The following is a 19,083-nucleotide window of genomic DNA, read 5'->3' as shown; positions in this document are numbered from 1 at the left end:
CAGAGGGCAGGTAGTTATCACATAGGATTACCCTAAAACAAATATCAAACAAGTTAACATTCTGTATTTGTATGAATATAGATGATTATTGACATTTAACCATTTCAGTTGAGGCCATGAACTCATTTGCAACTGCTGCTTTTATAGAGTATAATCCTTATTTTGTTGTGCTTTTAATCAAAATTACCATAATATTGAACATGGTTAGCTTGGGCAACAAAAAGACTAATTTGAGTGTTGAGTTTAATGCATATAAATATTGCCATTTAATTATTTCAACTTTACACCCATATTTGTGATTGCAACTTTGTGTTTTTTTACAAAAGAAGAAATCTTTATGATTTTTTGCAATGATTTTTTTTCTAATCAGTGGATCACTGGTTGGAAGGTGACATATTGTATCTTATAATTCTTTGTTGTACTATTTTTTGACACATGCATTTTACTTGTATGACTGGTGTCCTGATAAAAAAAAACTATATTAAAGTCCAATTTTTTGCAGCTTAATTTCTTTGTTTTCATTGTCGTGGTAAACATTATCTTAATCTGATCATGGCTTTCAATATTAATGTGATTTGATCTTGCCTTTGAAAACTCTTCAACTGTCTTTGATTTAAATTTGAAAAATAAAACATCCATTTACCTGTATGTAACTGGACTTTCTTTGTTCATATATAAATGATACTGTATATTTTTTAACACCAACTTTCTGTTTTTAAAGTTGATTAGCTAGTTAATAAAACAGTATTAAATTCTAGACTAAATCCAAATATCTTTCAACTGACTTACCAGACTTAGATCTTTAAAAATAATTATATTTAGGTTTATTTGCCAATTGTGTGAATTTTTGAATAATACTTTATTTTCAATGATAACATATAATTATGGATAACATTCTTTGTAAATTATGGACTTATAGAAATGCTGCTCCTCTGATTTTAATTTTTTTTTAAATGCAGTTGCAGTATTTTTATCATGATATTTTGAAGTTCTGTAGTCAATTTTAGGTCTAAATGAATTGCAAATAGACAAATAAACTTTAAATTGACATAGGACATATGGAATACCAAGATACTAGATTAAAAACATAAGATGTGAAGATATTTCTACATTTTATTTTTTTTTTATGTACATTGTCTCTTCAAAAATTTAATAAATACATATAGGTAGTTTTTTTCCTCATGCAACATCTGATGGTGCCAAATAAATTAACATTTTGGAATTAGTGTACGTTCCTTCTGACTGATTGTTTATTTTATTTTTTAAAAAATTCCCATATAGAGATAAAAATTGTACCTTATAAGGATTGCATTAAATAAAAAATGTCCTACATCCCTCTTTTTATAAAAGTAATTTACTTTATACAACCAAATATTCAAGAAGATTTCAAAGAAATCATGAGGTTCTTAGATACTTGGACTTTTTGTTTGGGGATATGAAAGTAAAAATGTTAAAACTTAAAGACTATTTTCAATAAAAATGTAAAATGTGGCTGGTGAAAAATAGTCATGTGCCACTTGTAAATTATAATATTTTTGTATTTTCTTTTGAAGATAATATCAGTGGACCCTATTGTTATGAAGTCTCTATAAAAAGAAATGTATTTTAAAACTATTGGAAATGTTATTACTATTTTTATTACAGTGAAGGTTATATAAGATCCTTTTTTTAGTTACTGTCACTTGTGCAATTCAATTTGCATGCTTTCCGAATATACTAGTGTAACTTGAAGTAAAAGACATGATAAGAATATGTAGAAACAGAAACAAAACATGCATTTGTTATGTTATCCTCAAAATAGTCTGTTGATGCATGAATTATTGCTTCTTAATTTGAACTTATGTTTTCTGTGGTAAAGTTACAACTTATTTGCTGAATATGATAAATTGTATAGCAACTAATTTGATTTTAATGTGTTTTTTAAACACCAGATGTTTTTTATGCATTGAAATATATTGTGATTTATTAATTCTGTTTCTGTCATAGCCAAAAATTAAATATTTTCATTACGAAACTATAAAGCTAACAGCATGCCTAATTTAAAATTGGTTATTTGTTTATTCCTTATATTTTTAATATTTTTGATTTTTATATTTCTATTGCATAATCATATCTCACTGTTTCAATGGTTAAAGTAGGTTATTTTGTTGAAAGTACCATTATAGTAATGTCAGTTTGTTGATAAAATAACTTGAAAATATTTCAGTATTTTTATCACAGATTGAAATTTGTTTTTCTGGATGTTTCTTTTATTTTTTTGCATTTTTATAGGCATTAATAATTAAACTATCAATTATCATAACTATAATATCCTCCTTCCCTGCTCCAACTTCCTAGCCATAATTATAAACAACCCATATTGAGACCTGTCAACATCCATCTCATCTTCTCTCCCTATTTTGCTCCCAGTTCCGTAACTTTATGGAGACAACCTAATAGTTCTTGTCCTTCCCATTTTTGTATTTGTGTTCATATAAAAGATTGCCTACTGGAGCCATCATTCTTTATCATTTCCAGGTTCTTCACGGAAACAATTACGTGAGTAGATGCTTTTCTAATCTGGCAGCTTTCAGCTTTCTTAAAACTAAGAATGTTCCAGATGATGCTCAGGAACAGAAACTGTGATAAAGTGGTGTCAATATTCCCAGGGACCCTTTAGGGACCCAGTATTTAGTTAAGTGTTAAATTGTGTGAGGTAAAGGTGAAATACAATTACTTTTATGTAAAAAAAAAAAACAGGCTGAAAATATATTGATGCTACTAACACATTTTTTAAAAAAACATATAAATGTAAATATTTTGCTTGACTAAAATTTAAAACCACATATCAAATAAAAAAGAAAGTGCTGACAGCTTAGCAGGAAAAAAGTGTGATTTTATCCTTATGTTAAATGAAAGCAGGTAGGTTACTTATGTGTATATTTATTTATATGACCTGTAAATCTGATGTATCAAGAGCTGTTTTTGTACATTCAGACTGATATGCCACTAATTTTAAGAGTTTAGGTTTGAACTCATATAAGTTAATTTTTCCATTTTATTTTTAATAAAAGGTTATTATTGAACTTGTTTATTACATAATTTTACTCTTAATATACATTTACACTAATGCAATATATTACTAAATGAAGTTCACAACTCACTCTTTTTTAGGTTGTTAATATTTTTGTGATTGATTTCAGTTTGAACTCTTAATTCTTTTATTTTCTTCTCTAGTATGTAGTCCCCTGGTGGGACAGTGGTAAGTTTACAGACTAACAATACTGAAATCTAGGATTTGACTTCTCATGGTGAACAAAACTCTAAAACAAACAAACTAGTATTGTATATGATATTTCTGATAACCATTATTGTAATAGGGTTTGATGGTTTATTGTTATTAAGTAATGCATTATCAAAGAAATGTAAGGTTTATCCAGCTTCATTCTTCTACACAAATATTTTGGAACCTATTAATAATTGTACTGGCCAGAAGTAGTACAACTGCTTTTCGAGTTTACCACTGGTAAAGTAAATGCTGTTTTAAAATTATCTGTAGTTACTCTGATTATATTGTAACCTGTTATTGTCATGTAATTACTCTGATTATATTGTAACCTGTTATTGTCTAAAAACGTTTTACGGGCTTTTGTTTTAAAATTATCTGTCATGTAATTACTCTGATTATATTGTAACCTGTTATTGTCTAAAAAACGTTTTATGGGCTTTTGTTTTACACTTGAATAGAGGTTTAGTAATAATTCAGTTGCCCCCCTCCCATCAGAAGTATTTCTATAAAATTCATTTTATCTAAGTTTTGCAAGTTATTTTTCTGTGTTATTCATTAAGTCATTACGGGGTCACTTAAAACTCATCATTATTGTCAAATAACCTTTTACTGTGAAGATGATAAAATACTAAAACAATCAATGGAATACAGCTATGTATATACTTCATGTAATGAAATTATAAACAGTTCTGAAGATACATTGTTCCTCAGTGACATAATGACTGCTGTGACAATTATTGGTGTAAATTCATGATAAAGTACAAATGACATTGCCACTTTTAGTTTTTAATGCACAGTTAGATGTGATCTTACTGTGAATTAAATACTACTTACTTCACAGAAGAATTTGAATCATAACTTATTTATACCTAACTTACCACAGATTAGACTACAGGCAGGACGCAGTTGCATTGAGTACTCTCCAATCAACACAGAGGTCTTTGATTTTGTGTATTGTGTTGCTATCTAGTGAGACAAATTTGAATTAGTTGTCTAAATAATTTTCACAACACTCTCATATTAGATAATGCCAGTATTTAGATAACTGTCAACAGTTTACAATAATCTGGTACATTTCTGTGACCAACCTTAGGTCAACAGGAATAGTGTGTCATTTGTTTTAGAATTTCTTAATTTTCTTTTGTTTTTCTGGTATAAGAATATTACTGAGTGCTACAGTTGATGAGATTTAGGAGTTTAAATTACTGCAAGTCATCATGCAACTTATTCAGTGAAAATGTGTAAGAATGTAAGTACTTATAAGGAGTCATTATTTACCATTAATAAAAAAGAGAGAGAGAAAAATGAAAGATTTCTGGCTTGAAGTCAGTAGAATTGATGATAGTATATAACTGGAATTGACAGAAGCATACTTTGAACCTGCAATGTAATGGTTGGAGTAATTTGTGGATTGTTTTAATTGTGAACTTCTTAATTAGTATACCAGTTTCTCACATGACAATATGCATAATCACAGACAGATGCATGATCAAAAAAATTGGTTATGCAATAACAAGCAAAGGTATGGGGAAAAATTGGAATTCCTTTTTTTCTTGGTGTGTCTTACATGTAAAACATACCACAAACGTGAATCAAAATAATTCTAAAGAAATACCCAACTATCTTACAGCGTAAAAAATTGTGCTTCTTTTTTTAGACAGCATTGAGAAGCTGAGGTGCACAGGTGATATGAAGATACTGTAAAGAAGATCCAAGGCTCTAATCTTTTGATTTTTCACTGATATCCAGAAAAAATGGTTACTTTGAGACCATCAATTACAAACATCTTTGGATTTTACCATGATTTGCTTTGCAATCCTGGTCAAAACAGGGTTGGTTTCCTTGGTCTAACATTTTTTGAGAAAGGTATTTGTTCTCTGAATTGAATAGTTAAGACTCTCTTAGGTCTAGCATTCTCTAAGAAAGTTGTGTATGCTGGGTGAAATGAATAAGGCAAAATTCCAGATGACATTTTCTGGTTGAGATTTGAGAAAAGTGATAATATTTTGGAATCTCTATAGAAGAAATGAATATTTGAAGAATTAGTTCTATTTTTCTTGTTTTCATTGGCTTTGAGAAACACTTGAGAGCTTAGTTACCTACTTTTTTCATTATTATTAAAGAGAAGCAAGTCCTCATCATAACCAGGAAACATAAGGAGCTAGCAATGGTCATTTCATGTAATAGCAAATATTCTGGGTCTTGTATACACTTGAAAATCTTTCTCTATAGAAAAAGACATTGATGAAGTGTACCACTGAAAGAAAGTCATAAAGTTATGTTTGATGTTGACAGTGTAGAAATACTGCTTGTCTTGCATCAGTACAGATATAACAAAATCTGTGAACCAAACCATTAGTGTAGAAATGTCTGGAAATGATTCAGATAAATTCTCTATTCGTGCGGCACAAAGATAAAATTCATTTTCTCTGATTAAGATAGCTGTTGTTATCATCAGCCTACATTCTCTTCCACTGAATTTAGGCAGTTTTTCACAATTTTTTTATTCTGATTGGCAGGCTTTAAAGTGACTCTAAACCTTCTGAGCAAGCATCTTTTAATGAGATTGCCACATTCACAAAGGAGGAGCCTAAAAAGATTGGGAAAAGGACTTAGAAGTAGATGGAGAAGGACTACATCAAAAACAATCAAACTAATTCTTGGGTAGATTGTTTGGGCAGAGTATTCATGATGAAAATTTGTAGAATGGACTACAACTGCCTGTTGTGGAGACACAAGTGTAGAAGATGATGTTTCGAAAGTCTTCTGCCTTTCGTCTTCAGGTCAGTGTGTGTAGGTGTTATTGGTCTTTTATAGTGTCCTGGTGGATAGTGGAGACCATGTCATGATTGGTTGGATCACTGTTTCTGATTGGAGGAGAGATTTCTTGTAGATTCAACCAATGACAGCCACAAGTTATTCACCTCCAATTTGAAATCTCTATTTAGTGAAGGTTTAATAGTGTTGATATAAAATGATTCTTTGATTTTTCTTGTCTTTCAGAATTTGTCTGTGTTGATTTTTCTTGTTTTCTCCCAGTTTATTCTTTGTCCAGTTGGCATGGCATACTCTGCAATGGCTGAATTTTGTGTTTCCGTAGGCCCTGTACTTTCTTTATGTTCTTTTATTCTTGTTGTGAGTTTTCTTCCCATTTCTTCAATGGTCCACCAGGATACTATAAAAGACTGACAACACCTACACTCACACTGACCTGAAGATGAAAGGCAGAAGACTTTCAAAACGTTGTCCTCTACACTTGTCTCCACAACAGGCAGTTGCCATCCATTCTACAAAGTGTCATCAACAATTAAACTAATGTTCTTTAAAATAAATAGGTTAAATCATTTAGAAATAATCATTGTTTATATTTATTTAAAAGTGAATACCAATTGCAATATAGATATGATTGATTAAGAACTAGTACAATGATAAATAAGTTTAATCAGTATAGGTTTAATGTAAATAAAAAATCTTAAATTTTCTCCTGAAGTTAGTATATTTTTATTAAAAACAACTGCTATAGCATTTAGTTTAATATCCTACTGTTATGAACATTAACATAATTTTTGTAAGTACTGAGTATCTGTTGAACTCACTGATAAGTGGTTATTAAGTAATTAACTCTGAATAAATGTATGACTGTTCGAAGAACCCTTTAAAACATTTAAAGCAGTGGAGTCACAGGAATGTTAAAATGTGTAAATAGCTGGTATTACCAGTAATATTCCTGATAATGATGGTAATAATGTATTTTTAAATTGCTATCATTTGTACAAGTTCCAATCTTATGGAAAGAGTAGGCTGTTAAAGAATGTGTGTGGTAATGTTTATTTTATCCTTTTGGCTAGGGACAGTAATGTTATATATAATAAAGGGCATAAATTGCATTTCATTTATGCTACTTATAAGTATTGAATTATAAATTAACTCTCCACTTTTTTTCTCATATTTCTTGAAAATTATAGAAAATTACAGTTGTGTTTGGGGCATTCTATTAAAAAACAAAAGTCATTCCCTAACCTGAAATTAGGATTAACAAGACTAGCATCAGTTTTAAATCTAAAAACATTTATTGAGGTTTTTAAAATCTCAGCATAATAATAGGTTTTAACGTCTCTCATTGCTGAGATGTTTTATTATTTCTGAGCAAAACTTCTAATTTTCAAAGATATTTGCAGCCTTCTGTTGTGTGATATTTTTGAGTTAGGAAAATGTTTTACATGTTTATATGTCTGCAAATAACATTGTGGATTTGAAACGTATGATTGTGTGGTTAAAGTAAGTTGTTAAGGTGTTGTGCTGGTAAGTAGTTTAGTGTTGATTCAGCAAATCATTTTGTAAAGATCATTTTATTTGGAACTTAATGATTTGTTTACTCATTTTATTAGGCATAATGTTATGTTGTAAAAAACATTACATTTCAGGCTACACTGCCAGTCAGGTGGGACACAAACATGCGATTTAGATACAATTTTTATTTTGTTTTGATATGAAAAAGTTTTCAAAATAAACTTAAATTTATGAAAAATTTAATAAGATTTGTATATTAAAATGTTCTAGTGTATATTGCAGCTTTCTTAAAATACCACATGAAATCAATAAATAAGCATAGTCTTTTTGCTTAGACACAGCTTTGATTAACTTCTACTAGAAAAAAATACATATTGTTAAGCCTGAAATACTTGAAGGATAGAGATTAGGGTATTGTGTTTTCATTCTAAGTCTATAAAAGATCCAAGAATATCAAATAAATTATTTCCAAGATAGCACGGTACTTACGTCTGTGGCAAAAGATAGGATATTTATCAGCTGTTTAGTTTAATATTCAGACATTTTAAATGTCTTAAATGTTTAATTTAAATGTTTTAAATTTTAAATAACCTTACTTTGTGTAAATTTTCATATTATTATTGTTTCAGTATTTATATATTAGTATCAGTAGATTCTTGTAAAAATTTTTTACAGATATTAAATTCTAAAAATTTCCTCTTACATATTCCTGTGTTATTTTGGTAATTGTATCCAATTTTTTATAAATATTTATGTTTATCAGCAATGGGGAAAAAATATTAAAATGTTTTAGCTGAAAATTGTAACTTACTACCTGAATATGTTTGCAAAAATTATAAATTATTTCAAAATGGAACATGACACAAAAGAGTTACTAATGAGTGGACTTGGATAAAGTCTTGATGCCAAACCTGACAAGTTATAATGGAAATAAGGAAAGGTTTTAACTTTTTCATGTAATAAAAAAATTTTTTTTTTCTTCATCGAGAATAAAGCTGTGAGATCAGTAGTAAAATATTAAGTATTTTTTGGATAAAATTGTTTTGACTAAATATATATAACTACATACAAGTATTTTATGGATAAAATAGTTTTGACTAAATATATATAACTACATACAAGTATTTTATGGATAAAATCGTTTTGACTAAATATATATAACTACATACAAGTATTTTATGGATAAAATTTGTTTTGACTAAATATATATAACTACATACAAGTATTTTATGGATAAAATTTGTTTTGAAAAAATATATATAACTACATACAAGTATTTTATGGATAAAATCGTTTTGACTAAATATATATAACTACATACAAGTATTTTATGGATAAAATAGTTTTGACTAAATATATATAACTACATATAAGTATTTTATGGATAAAATTGTTTTGACTAAATATATATAACTACATATAAGTATTTTATGGATAAAATTGTTTTGACTAATTATATATAACTACATATAAGTATTTTGTGGATAAAATTGTTTTGACTATATATATATATATAACTACATATAAGTATTTTATGGATAAAATTGTTTTGACTAAATATATATAACTATATATAAGTATTTTATGGATAAAATTGTTTTGACTAAATATATATATAACTACATATAAGTATTTTATGGATAAAATTGTTTGACTAAATATATATAGTAAGTATTTTATGGATAAAATTGTTTTGACTAAATATATATATAACTACATATAAGTATTTTTTGGATAAAATTGTTTGACTAAATATATATAGTAAGTATTTTATGGATAAAATTGTTTTGACTAATTATATATAACTACATATAAGTATTTTATGGATAAAATTGTTTTGACTAATTATATATAACTACATATAAGTATTTTATGGATAAAATTGTTTTGACTATATATATATAACTACATATAAGTATTTTATGGATAAAATTGTTTTGACTAAATATATATGTTACTACATATAAGTATTTTTTGGATAAAATTGTTTGACTAAATATATATAATTACATATAAGTATTTTATGGATAAAATCGTTTTGACTTAATATATATAACCACATACAAGTATTTTATGGATAAAATTTGTTTTGACGAAATATATATAACTACATACAAGTATTTTATGGATAAAATTTGTTTTGATGAAATATATATAACTACATACAAGTATTTTATGGATAAAATTGTTTTGGCTAAATATATATAACTATATATAAGTATTTTATGGATAAAATTGTTTTGACTAAATATATATATATACACTACATACAAGTATTTTATGGATAAAATTGTTTTGACCAAATATATATAACTACATATAAGTATTTTATGGATAAAATTGTTTTGACTAAGTGTATATAACTACATATAAGTATTTTATGGATAAAATAGTTTTGACTAAGTGTATATAACTTCATGTAAGTACAAAAGTTTAATGCAGTGGTAAGATTTCAATTTTATTTTGAAACTTGAATCAGTGTAAGTTTAAAAACAGAATAATAAGTGTGACATGCAATAGGATTAACATTTTCAGCAAAGCCATTTTTCTAATTGCAGTGTTAGTTAAACCTCAATGTTATTATATGCCATCAGTTTAAAATGTGAAATATATTCTATTTTGTACTTTATTATTTTAGAAAACAAAAAAAATTACTAACTTCATAAGACCTTTTTTGTAGATATATATATAATGTATCATAACACTGAAACATACATCTAGTAGAATTACTTTGAATGCATAATCATGAACATTGTCAAATTGATAAATTATTGGTATATCTTGAGTCATCTAAGTCTTAGTTGTTTTTTAATATTATATTGTTTGCTGTGGAAATACTTCAGTTAACAATTTTTGTATTAAGAACAACATAGTTATGTTACAGGTACATGATTCTTGGTACATTTAAACAGTTGCATTAAAAAATGAGCATATATTCAACACAGTGATGTTTGATCATCTCTATTCTATATTCTTGTAATCACTGAAAGTTGGATGGATGTTCAGCAACTGCTTGTTTTGTAGTTTTGGCTGACTCTGTTTACAAAAGAAGTTAACTAAATTGCCACATTTGAAACAATCTTTAAAACAATTGGAAACAGCTTATTTTTAAATGGTTTTGAAAAAACTTGCTTTCCAAAAGACAACCAACTCAGTCTTTAGTTGAATACATTGAATAAGCACTTCTGGGTATCCTTATTGAAGTATTATCAAACTATGTATTTTTTGTAGAATGAAACACAGCCTAAGCAATTCTGCTGTGATAATTTACCAGCTTGTTTTAGGTAAAAGTAGTGAACTTTCTAATTAAATTAATGTAACTGTGTGTGATTAAAAATACACCTTTAACTTGCTCTGCCTACAAAGACTTTTAATATTATGTTGTTATTGTTTTAATTGATTTTATTTAATATCCTTTATTATTTTGTAAGCACATTTACATTCTAAAAACATAAATGCTCGTCAGGATTTTTTGCAAGCTATAACAGAAATAAAATGAAATAATATTGATTCTGTCAGTGGAAATGTAAGAATTTTCTCTCCTTTCCTAGCTGACCAAGCTCCATCAGTTGGCCTTACAAAATGCTCCTCTCCTGCCTGGCCACAATGTTGGGACCCTCACTCCTCAAGGTATTCCTTTTTCTCTCCAAAGAATCCTCTCTTTTGTTTTATTTGTACTTTTTAAAAATGTGTAACGTGCTAAAATAACCCTTTGATGTTATGTAGAGGGTAAAAGGTTCAAAGTGAAAACTCCTTCATAATCTTGCATTCTATGAAAGGAATTTTACTTATTTTCTCTCATGTTTTTTGGAGTTTCAAGTAGATAACAGAAGATAAAATAAATTAATGTTGAATTTTCTCCACTAGTTTATTGTTAGTTGATCTTCTGTACAAATAACTTGGGCTTTAATAATGGTAAACCATTACTTTTGTTAGAACATTGTGATCATTGCAGATATGATTTAGAACAATGTTTTGAGAAATCAGAAGAATCAGAATTTTCTACTTATTGATAGAGAAGTAACAGAGTGGTTTTTCATGAGAACTTAAGTTAAAAAGGATTGAAATAATTTTGCTGTTAGACAAACCCAGTATTCAAACTTTTGTTAGTATCTTGTTAAGTAGCTCCTTGTGGTATTGAAATGAAAAACTTGTTTTATATTGCTTAAATCTCTTCTATCAGTTTTAGAAGTAAATTATTCCAAATTATTTAAATGTGTAAAACATTGTAATTTTTTATACTACCAACAACCTTTAAGTAGCTAAGTTGAGTATTTAACTTCAAGATGCAATATCAAATAAATAACTCTTGTATATGAGCTTTTTCTGATTACATTAGCAAGTGATGTTGTTTTATTGTTATCATTTACCTGATCAGAAAGATGGGTATAGTTATTTCTCTAGATTCAATTAGCATTACATAGTGCAATTTTTGTCATGCTTGTGTGTCCTCTTAAACCAAGCAAATACTTATGTTTAAGAGAAGATCCTTTTTCTCCCAGCACTGGCAGCTTTGGCAACACACTCATCCCTACGTGCCAGTGCTGCTGCTCCTAATCTAGCAGCTGCAGCTACAAATGTAACTGAAATAAACATCCCAAATGATCTGATTGGCTGTGTGATTGGAAAAGGAGGGGCCAAAATTAATGAAATTAGGTAGGTTTAAAAAGGTTCTACATGTAAAATCATAACTGGTGTATTTGAACCTAATAATCATTAAGGTGATAAGTGATTTACAAAAACGTTAAAGCAAGAGCTGAAAACCAGTAACTGTTATACAAAATCAAATTTTTGCAATTAGTACCATGTTTCAAAGAATATCAGTATTTTATTTAACAGCATATATATATATGTGTGTATGTGTTATAATAAAATTAGTAAGATCAAATTTTTTCAATTTTATATTGTTTTTACTGTTAATTTTCAGAATCAAAAAATATACATGTGTAACATTAAAAAAAATTGTTTTGAATATAAACTATCAGTAAAACAAGATAAAGTACAGTTTTGTTGTAACAGTCTTTAAATCTTTGTTTATTATTGCTTTATGCAGATATTTTTATAAATTTTTAATCTCAGCACAAGAGTCCACTTTTTCTGTGAGTCTTTGGTCTAATAACCTTTTAATTTTAGGCTGATTTCCATACCAATTTGTATTTCATTTTCCCAATTGCAATAGAATTTCGAGCTAATATTTTGTTTGTCTTTTATATCCTAATTTGAGAGCAAAATACACAATCTATGTGTGTAACTGTTTTTGTATTTTTTATCTAAACAAAACCTTGATTTTCAGACAAGTGTCTGGGGCTTCAATTAAAATTTCTAACTCTGAAGAAGGTTCTAAAGATAGGACAGTGACAATCACTGGAACACCAGAGGCCATCAATTTGGCCCAGTACCTAATCAATACGAGGTGAGAATGCGCTATAATTTATTTTATCTTTGCTTTCTTGGTTTTTATAATATACTTCAATGTATTATTTCGTTTAACCTAACATAATTATTTTTCCCTGTCTTATGATTTACATTTTTGTAAATTGCTCAGTGTTTTGTTTTGTTGTTTTCTAGCATATCCATTTATTTTAACCATTTATCTGCTGTGTTCTCTCTTATATTTTATTTTTTTTATATTCTTTGACACTGTTCATGTTTTTTTTGTTTCATCTGTTCTTTCTTGTTCTGCTGTTTTTTACATTTGATCAGAGTTAATTTATTTCCTGTTAAAAATATTAATTTACTTTGATATATTGTAATTCATCTTTCTTCATCAGTTAACCATGCTGATAACAAACAAAAATAGTTTTGGTTTCATTGAAAATTTTAAACATATTTTCATCACAAAATAAAATTGAAAATTCAGAAATTCTACTTACCTCTCTGTACAACAAATTGCTGTTACCTTAGACACTACCATAAAGATTTTCTGTTATATCCCATCAGCTTTGAATAAAGCTTCTACCTCTACACATGCCAATCTACGATGTAATCACCATTAGATTGTGGCCCTTCACCAGTAGGAAAATGACACATCCTCCATGTACATTAATCCTCTTGAGTACTAGCATTTGAATAAAGGCTCATTCTTTTCTTGTTTTCAGACATGATTTGTTATTTATAGGAACTACTCACAATTTCTGTTATTATTTTAAAATTCTGTTAGTATCTGTAATATAATATTTCTATTCTTAATTATATGAAAGAATCATATAAAATTTTAAACTTATCAGTTAAAACTTTGATTTTCTCTTAACCAAATTTGTACTTTTGCCTGTTCATGCTATTTTACCCAAAATGTGATTTTTCATCCAGTACTCTTTATGATCATTATTAGGCCTATGCATCATAACCATACCAGGCTCAATTTATTTCTAATTATTAAATGGAAAAGAAATACAAGAAGAATCAGCTTCACGGATTAACTAAATTATGAATTTGTGTTCCTACATTTCTGATATTTCCTGAGGTGTTTCACATTCCATAGCAGGAATCAATCAATGCTGGAGCCACTGTCATTGTGTACCATGTAGTTGGTTCCATACTGACCCCAGATCTACAATTTCCAACTGCCTGCTTTTTTCTCTAGGTTTCTTTTCTTAGTGATAATTGAGTAATCTCTTCCTCATCCTTCACTGTTTGTATTCCACAGGTGTCTTTTGTTTCTACTTATTCAGAGTTATTTTTTTGTTAAATAGCAGACTTCCTTGTTGCATAAGCTTTCTTCTCTTGAATGTCTTTTTTTTTTTCAGTTTGGGATCTCTTGTTTTTCCTTTTTCTGCCACTTTCCATCTACTCATTATTTCCACCTCTTCCTCAGCTTCTTTGTTTTCATTATCAAGCATCATTTCCTTTTATAGACTTTACATCATCACGCTATCAGCTTTCTGGGGCAACTTGCATAGACTTATTTTTCAGCTTGCCCTTGTGTTTTTTTTTATTTGGTTTCAGTTAACTTGACTTTTTTGTTTATGGATTACCCTTATCATGTTTCCTTACTTTTTTTTATATATATATTTACCTTCCTCAGTCTGTTGTCTTGCACCCTCCCTTTGTGATATGATGTTTTGGGGTATTCCTTAAACTTTACATCTTGAGTTAATGCAGCTGATCAGTAATCATCTCTAGTCTCTGATTACATGCCTTTGGGACCAGTGAGTCCCACTAAGTTTCTCATCATGTATGGTTATGTAAGGTTGCTTCCCTTTCCTATTCCTTCTCCTCCTCACAGTATCTTTATGGACAAACCATCTCAGATCATAGAGTTGATTTGTTTTGGGTAACTTGTTGACTCTGATCATTTGAGATCTCTGCTTTTACACTTTGTACACTGGTAGACTACACTTTCTACAGTCTACTGAGTTTTTCAGGTGTTTTTCTTCTCCTTCATCTCTCCACCTGTTTTAAACACTATAGAACAATTCCTCAACCTTACTCTGGAGTTTTAACTTCTTTTTGTCATTCCTATGAAAATGACAGGCTGTTAGCCCATTATTAATCTCTCCCAAAAGATTAAAATTTAATCTTCTATTGGTTTCCAGTAGACGATTTTGTTACTTTTCGGCAAATAATCTTCTTGGTAAAGGATGCTCCAGCTGAAGGTCTGATGCTTTCTTCACATCCTGATTGATCTGCATACATTTTTATTAATCCCTCCTTCTGGGTTGGCCATGTCCCCCTCTTATTTTTTTTCATTGAGGCTAGTGAACTATTACTTAGAAGTAACATTAGCCTGTTATTCTGTAGGCATTCTTCCTTGGCTCGCCCTTTCCAATGTAGTTTCCTCTGTAATGACCACCTTTTTTTGGGAACCATCTTGCTTGGGGTGGATGATCCAGCTTTCCAATTCTTTTCTTTTCCTTACCCTTTATCTTATTCAATTTGTATGCAGAACATGTCTTTGAAACTGTCATGTTTTTAAGTATTGATGATGGGCCAGATTCTTTACAGTAGATGCTCACAGTTTTAATGGTGAAACAAAACTTTCATTTATGATTCAAATAGTATTAAAGTTTCTTGGCATAGGATAGTCCTAACTTATTGTTTAGGATTTGTTTGTTAAGTTTGCAATTTATCCAAGTTTAGTTTTCCATATACAGAGTGGCACAAAATTATCATTCCTATTTTAAAATGTAATAATTAACTAAGAAATACAACCATGCAGTACTTGACATCTTATAGCCCAACTCAGAAGAATGTTATATCCATTGGTCCATGTTTGCTGCAACATGTTTACAGTTACATTGGCAGTCAAACATAATGTTGGTGAGAACATGTTTCAGTGTCACCATAAGAAAAAACCTAACACTAGATAATGTAAATATGTGAAATATATGACAAAACTTATCTGCCCAGTGTTGCCTCACAGAAAATACTTCTTTTTCAAAATTTGCTTCAAGTGGGTGATAAATAGGTCTTATTAAGACTGTCTGCCACTAGTTGGTGCTTGCTGTTGAGATAGGGTTTTCTATGAGACTTCTTTGGCAGAATCTACATAGTTTCTCTTCAAAGCTATTTTGCACATGAGAAAAAAAAACAAAAAACAGCACCAGGTGTGTGACTGCCCATGCAGATGTGATGGGTGGTTTGAACACCTCTCTGATGTTTTTTCCTTCCTATTTTCTTCTGGTGGATTAAGAATAAAACCCTTGCTTTACCATCGTTCAGAAGGTTTGGTATGGAGAGTTCCCCCCAATGGTTTGAAACTGAGTAGACAACCATCTATGTGAAGCAGGGCTTGGGAGTGTAGTACAATATGAAATGAGCTGACGTATAGCCTTAACCACACTATGTACCTGTGTGCAAGTGTGGTCACATGTGAGGTAACAGCTGGTTAAGCAATCTTACATTCCACCCATCTTTTGTGACACTTTAGCACTAAACAAGATATTTTTTTGACAGTATCTTAGTTCTACCACCTCTCTTGGCTTCAGATTAATAGTTTCCCACCAAGTGATGCCTCACAAATAAACCCCCTTTTGTAAGTGACGAATTCCATAAGGTTTCCTCTTTTCACTTCGGAAGGGAGCTATTCTTTCTAATTTCTTTACCTGCACTGGCTCTTCCACAATTCATTGTGAATTATAGCTGTCTGTTGTGCAGAGAGGTGAGCAGCTTTTCTGAGGTTAACATTTTCTTAGCTGAAAATGTATTTTAGATAGATACTTACCTCTTTGCACAACCACTCATCCATCCTCCCCACTTTCTGTGCATTTAGTTTTCCTTGCCAAAAACAAGTCTTTGCCCATGTGCTAGTGCTCATAGGGATTGCTGTGCATGTAAGATATGTTGTCCTCTTATTGGTGGAGAACTATAGTGTAATTTTGATTACATCATATGCTGGTGAAATAAATTTTAACAGGTGATAGAGGTAAGAGTTTCATTCAAGGCTTGTATCACGAGCCCAGAACTTTCATGGCAATGCCCAATGTTACAAGTTTTTGGGGGTAAAGAGGTGAGTACCATTTCTGAAATACATTTCCAGGTAAGAAAAATGTTAGCTTTTGTTTAATTATACTCATAGTTGTTGTAAGAATTTAAATAATAACTGAAAGGTTTTTATTATTGTTTATTAATATCTGTAATGAGTGAAAAAAATTATGTTTTGGTTTTGTTTCTGTGTGTGTGTGTGGTCACACTGTTTTGGATTATATAAGTTTGGGCAAATTCTTCAAACAAAAGTAAGAGACATAGGTTAAGTATTTTCAGAGTAGTAAAGAAATGTTAGGTAGTTGCTGATGGTTGAAGTCAAGTTTGAGATTAAGATGTTAACTCTTACCCACTCATCTAAAACTTGAACATTATTTGACAGTGTTATATTTGATAGTTGTTCTAATGTCATAAGAGAGAATATGGTACACTTTGGTTTACTTTGAACATCATGTTCATCTTCATTGTATGAAGGGTAACGATAAACGATATTCTCAGGAACCAATATTTGCTAAATGGTTTATAAGTGGAATCTCTTGGTACAACCATTGCAGGATTAGTTATAATCAGTGGAAACTTTAAACCTTAATTTGGTTATATCATGAAGGTTTTGTCACAACTCTTGAAACATTTCACATTATCAGAGTGATGTGAAGCCTGTAGTTTAAAGTCAAGCACATTAAGACTTATGTGAATAACTTATTTTAACAAGTTAGTGAATTCTGAGGCTTCATTAATAAAATTAGGTTTAAAAAAGAGAATGTATTTGCATTATGAATATTTTAGCTGATTAAACTGATTGATTATCCTTTTTCCAGTTTTCTAGCTTTAGAATAATGGTTTAAATGTATATATTATCTGTACGTATTAAATACAGCCGAGTTTCTTCTTTCACACTAAAATTAACTTTCATGTGGAATAAAATATAAAGATACCCAGGATTGTTTAGTTCTTTATCAAGTTGTTCCTAATGTGTTTCTGTTTACTTGTTATAACAGAAATTTGCATAAAAAAAACTTCAGTTTAAATAATCTTTTTATTCTTTAGTATAGCAAAATTGTAAATTAAGGTTATACAGTTGAGTATAAGGGTAAACAGAACATAATGATGCAGTGAAAATAACAGTTTACTGTAACTCCCTCTTGTACAACAAATTTGCAAATCCATTGTATATTTTTTGTGTACAATACAGCCGTTCTTAAGACTTATGAAAGTTGTGTCTAAATTAGTTTTGATGTGAATTCCAGTGTAACTTTTCTATACGTTCTCAGTATTTGCTTCATGATTATTAGCTGAAGTTTTTCTATTGAACTTGTTCCTTTTTTTTAATTCTCTATTTTATGTTACTTTATAACATTTTACTATTTTCTTTTCAATATATATGTGTGTGTGTGTGTATATACATGCCCACACACACACACACATCCAGGGTTGAGTATGTTATATTAAAATGATTTTTTAACCTCACCATGTTATTGAAGTCCATGCTCTATCTGATGACTTGCATCTTCAGAATAGCCATTCAGCATAACTTTCGTTGAAAATGGCTCTGTCATAAGGCTGTCATACCAAAAAAACTCCATTCCTCCTTGCATGCCTTCTATGGTCTAGTGTAAAAGGATGATGGTTTCTTAGCCTCTGCTTCAACAGTTTGATCACACAGAAACCCATAAATAATGTATTGTTTTGGTATAGAACAGCATGAATACCAATTTCATTCTCCAACTACTTGAGCTGTGCAATGCTTGGATGGATATGTCATGAAAGCAGTCAGTTTTCCAGTCATCTTGATTATGTTGATTACTGTTACCTAAACCATGTGGACAGCATTTGCCACTGACCTTTGTGTATGTGGTTTCTCACCTTTTATAAGTTGTCACATTTTGGTTTCCATGACTGGAGTGTGACATGTTTCAAGTCTATTTCTGAATGGTCCTGTTGTTTAAAGTTCATTTAAAATTCCTTTGTTTTCCAATATTATATTCTTTTATAAGGAATATATAATTTTGGAAATTATTCAAAATTATTTTAACATACTCCTCAACCCTACATTTTGTTATTGCTTCTTTTTGTGGTTTGCATCAATCTTTGTATGTATGTAT

General features: G+C 29.5%; 1 protein-coding gene across 15 annotated transcripts in view; it reads left to right on the top strand.

Moving 5' to 3' along the window:
- Positions 1-19,083, top strand: part of LOC143249816 (poly(rC)-binding protein 3-like) — a 199,763-nt gene that overhangs the window by 158,013 nt on the left and 22,667 nt on the right. For 14 of the 15 annotated variants that reach the window (XR_013027955.1, XR_013027957.1, XR_013027958.1 and 11 more), the window contains 4 exons: positions 2,518-2,538; positions 11,110-11,188; positions 12,061-12,214; positions 12,852-12,971. Coding sequence is in view for 10 of the 15 variants with exons in the window: in XM_076500304.1 (XP_076356419.1) it covers positions 2,518-2,538; positions 11,110-11,188; positions 12,061-12,214; positions 12,852-12,971 (374 nt within the window). In the remaining 5 variants the exon portion in view is untranslated. The remainder of the gene's footprint in view (positions 1-2,517; positions 2,539-11,109; positions 11,189-12,060; positions 12,215-12,851; positions 12,972-19,083) is intronic. The other variant, XM_076500302.1, reaches the window with a different exon arrangement.

The sequence above is a fragment of the Tachypleus tridentatus genome, chromosome 4, assembly GCF_004210375.1.
Source record: "Tachypleus tridentatus isolate NWPU-2018 chromosome 4, ASM421037v1, whole genome shotgun sequence".
NCBI classification, from domain to species: Eukaryota; Metazoa; Arthropoda; class Merostomata; order Xiphosura; family Limulidae; genus Tachypleus; species Tachypleus tridentatus.
Note: the sequence above shows the minus strand (reverse complement) of the source record. Positions and strands in the feature narration are given on the sequence as shown.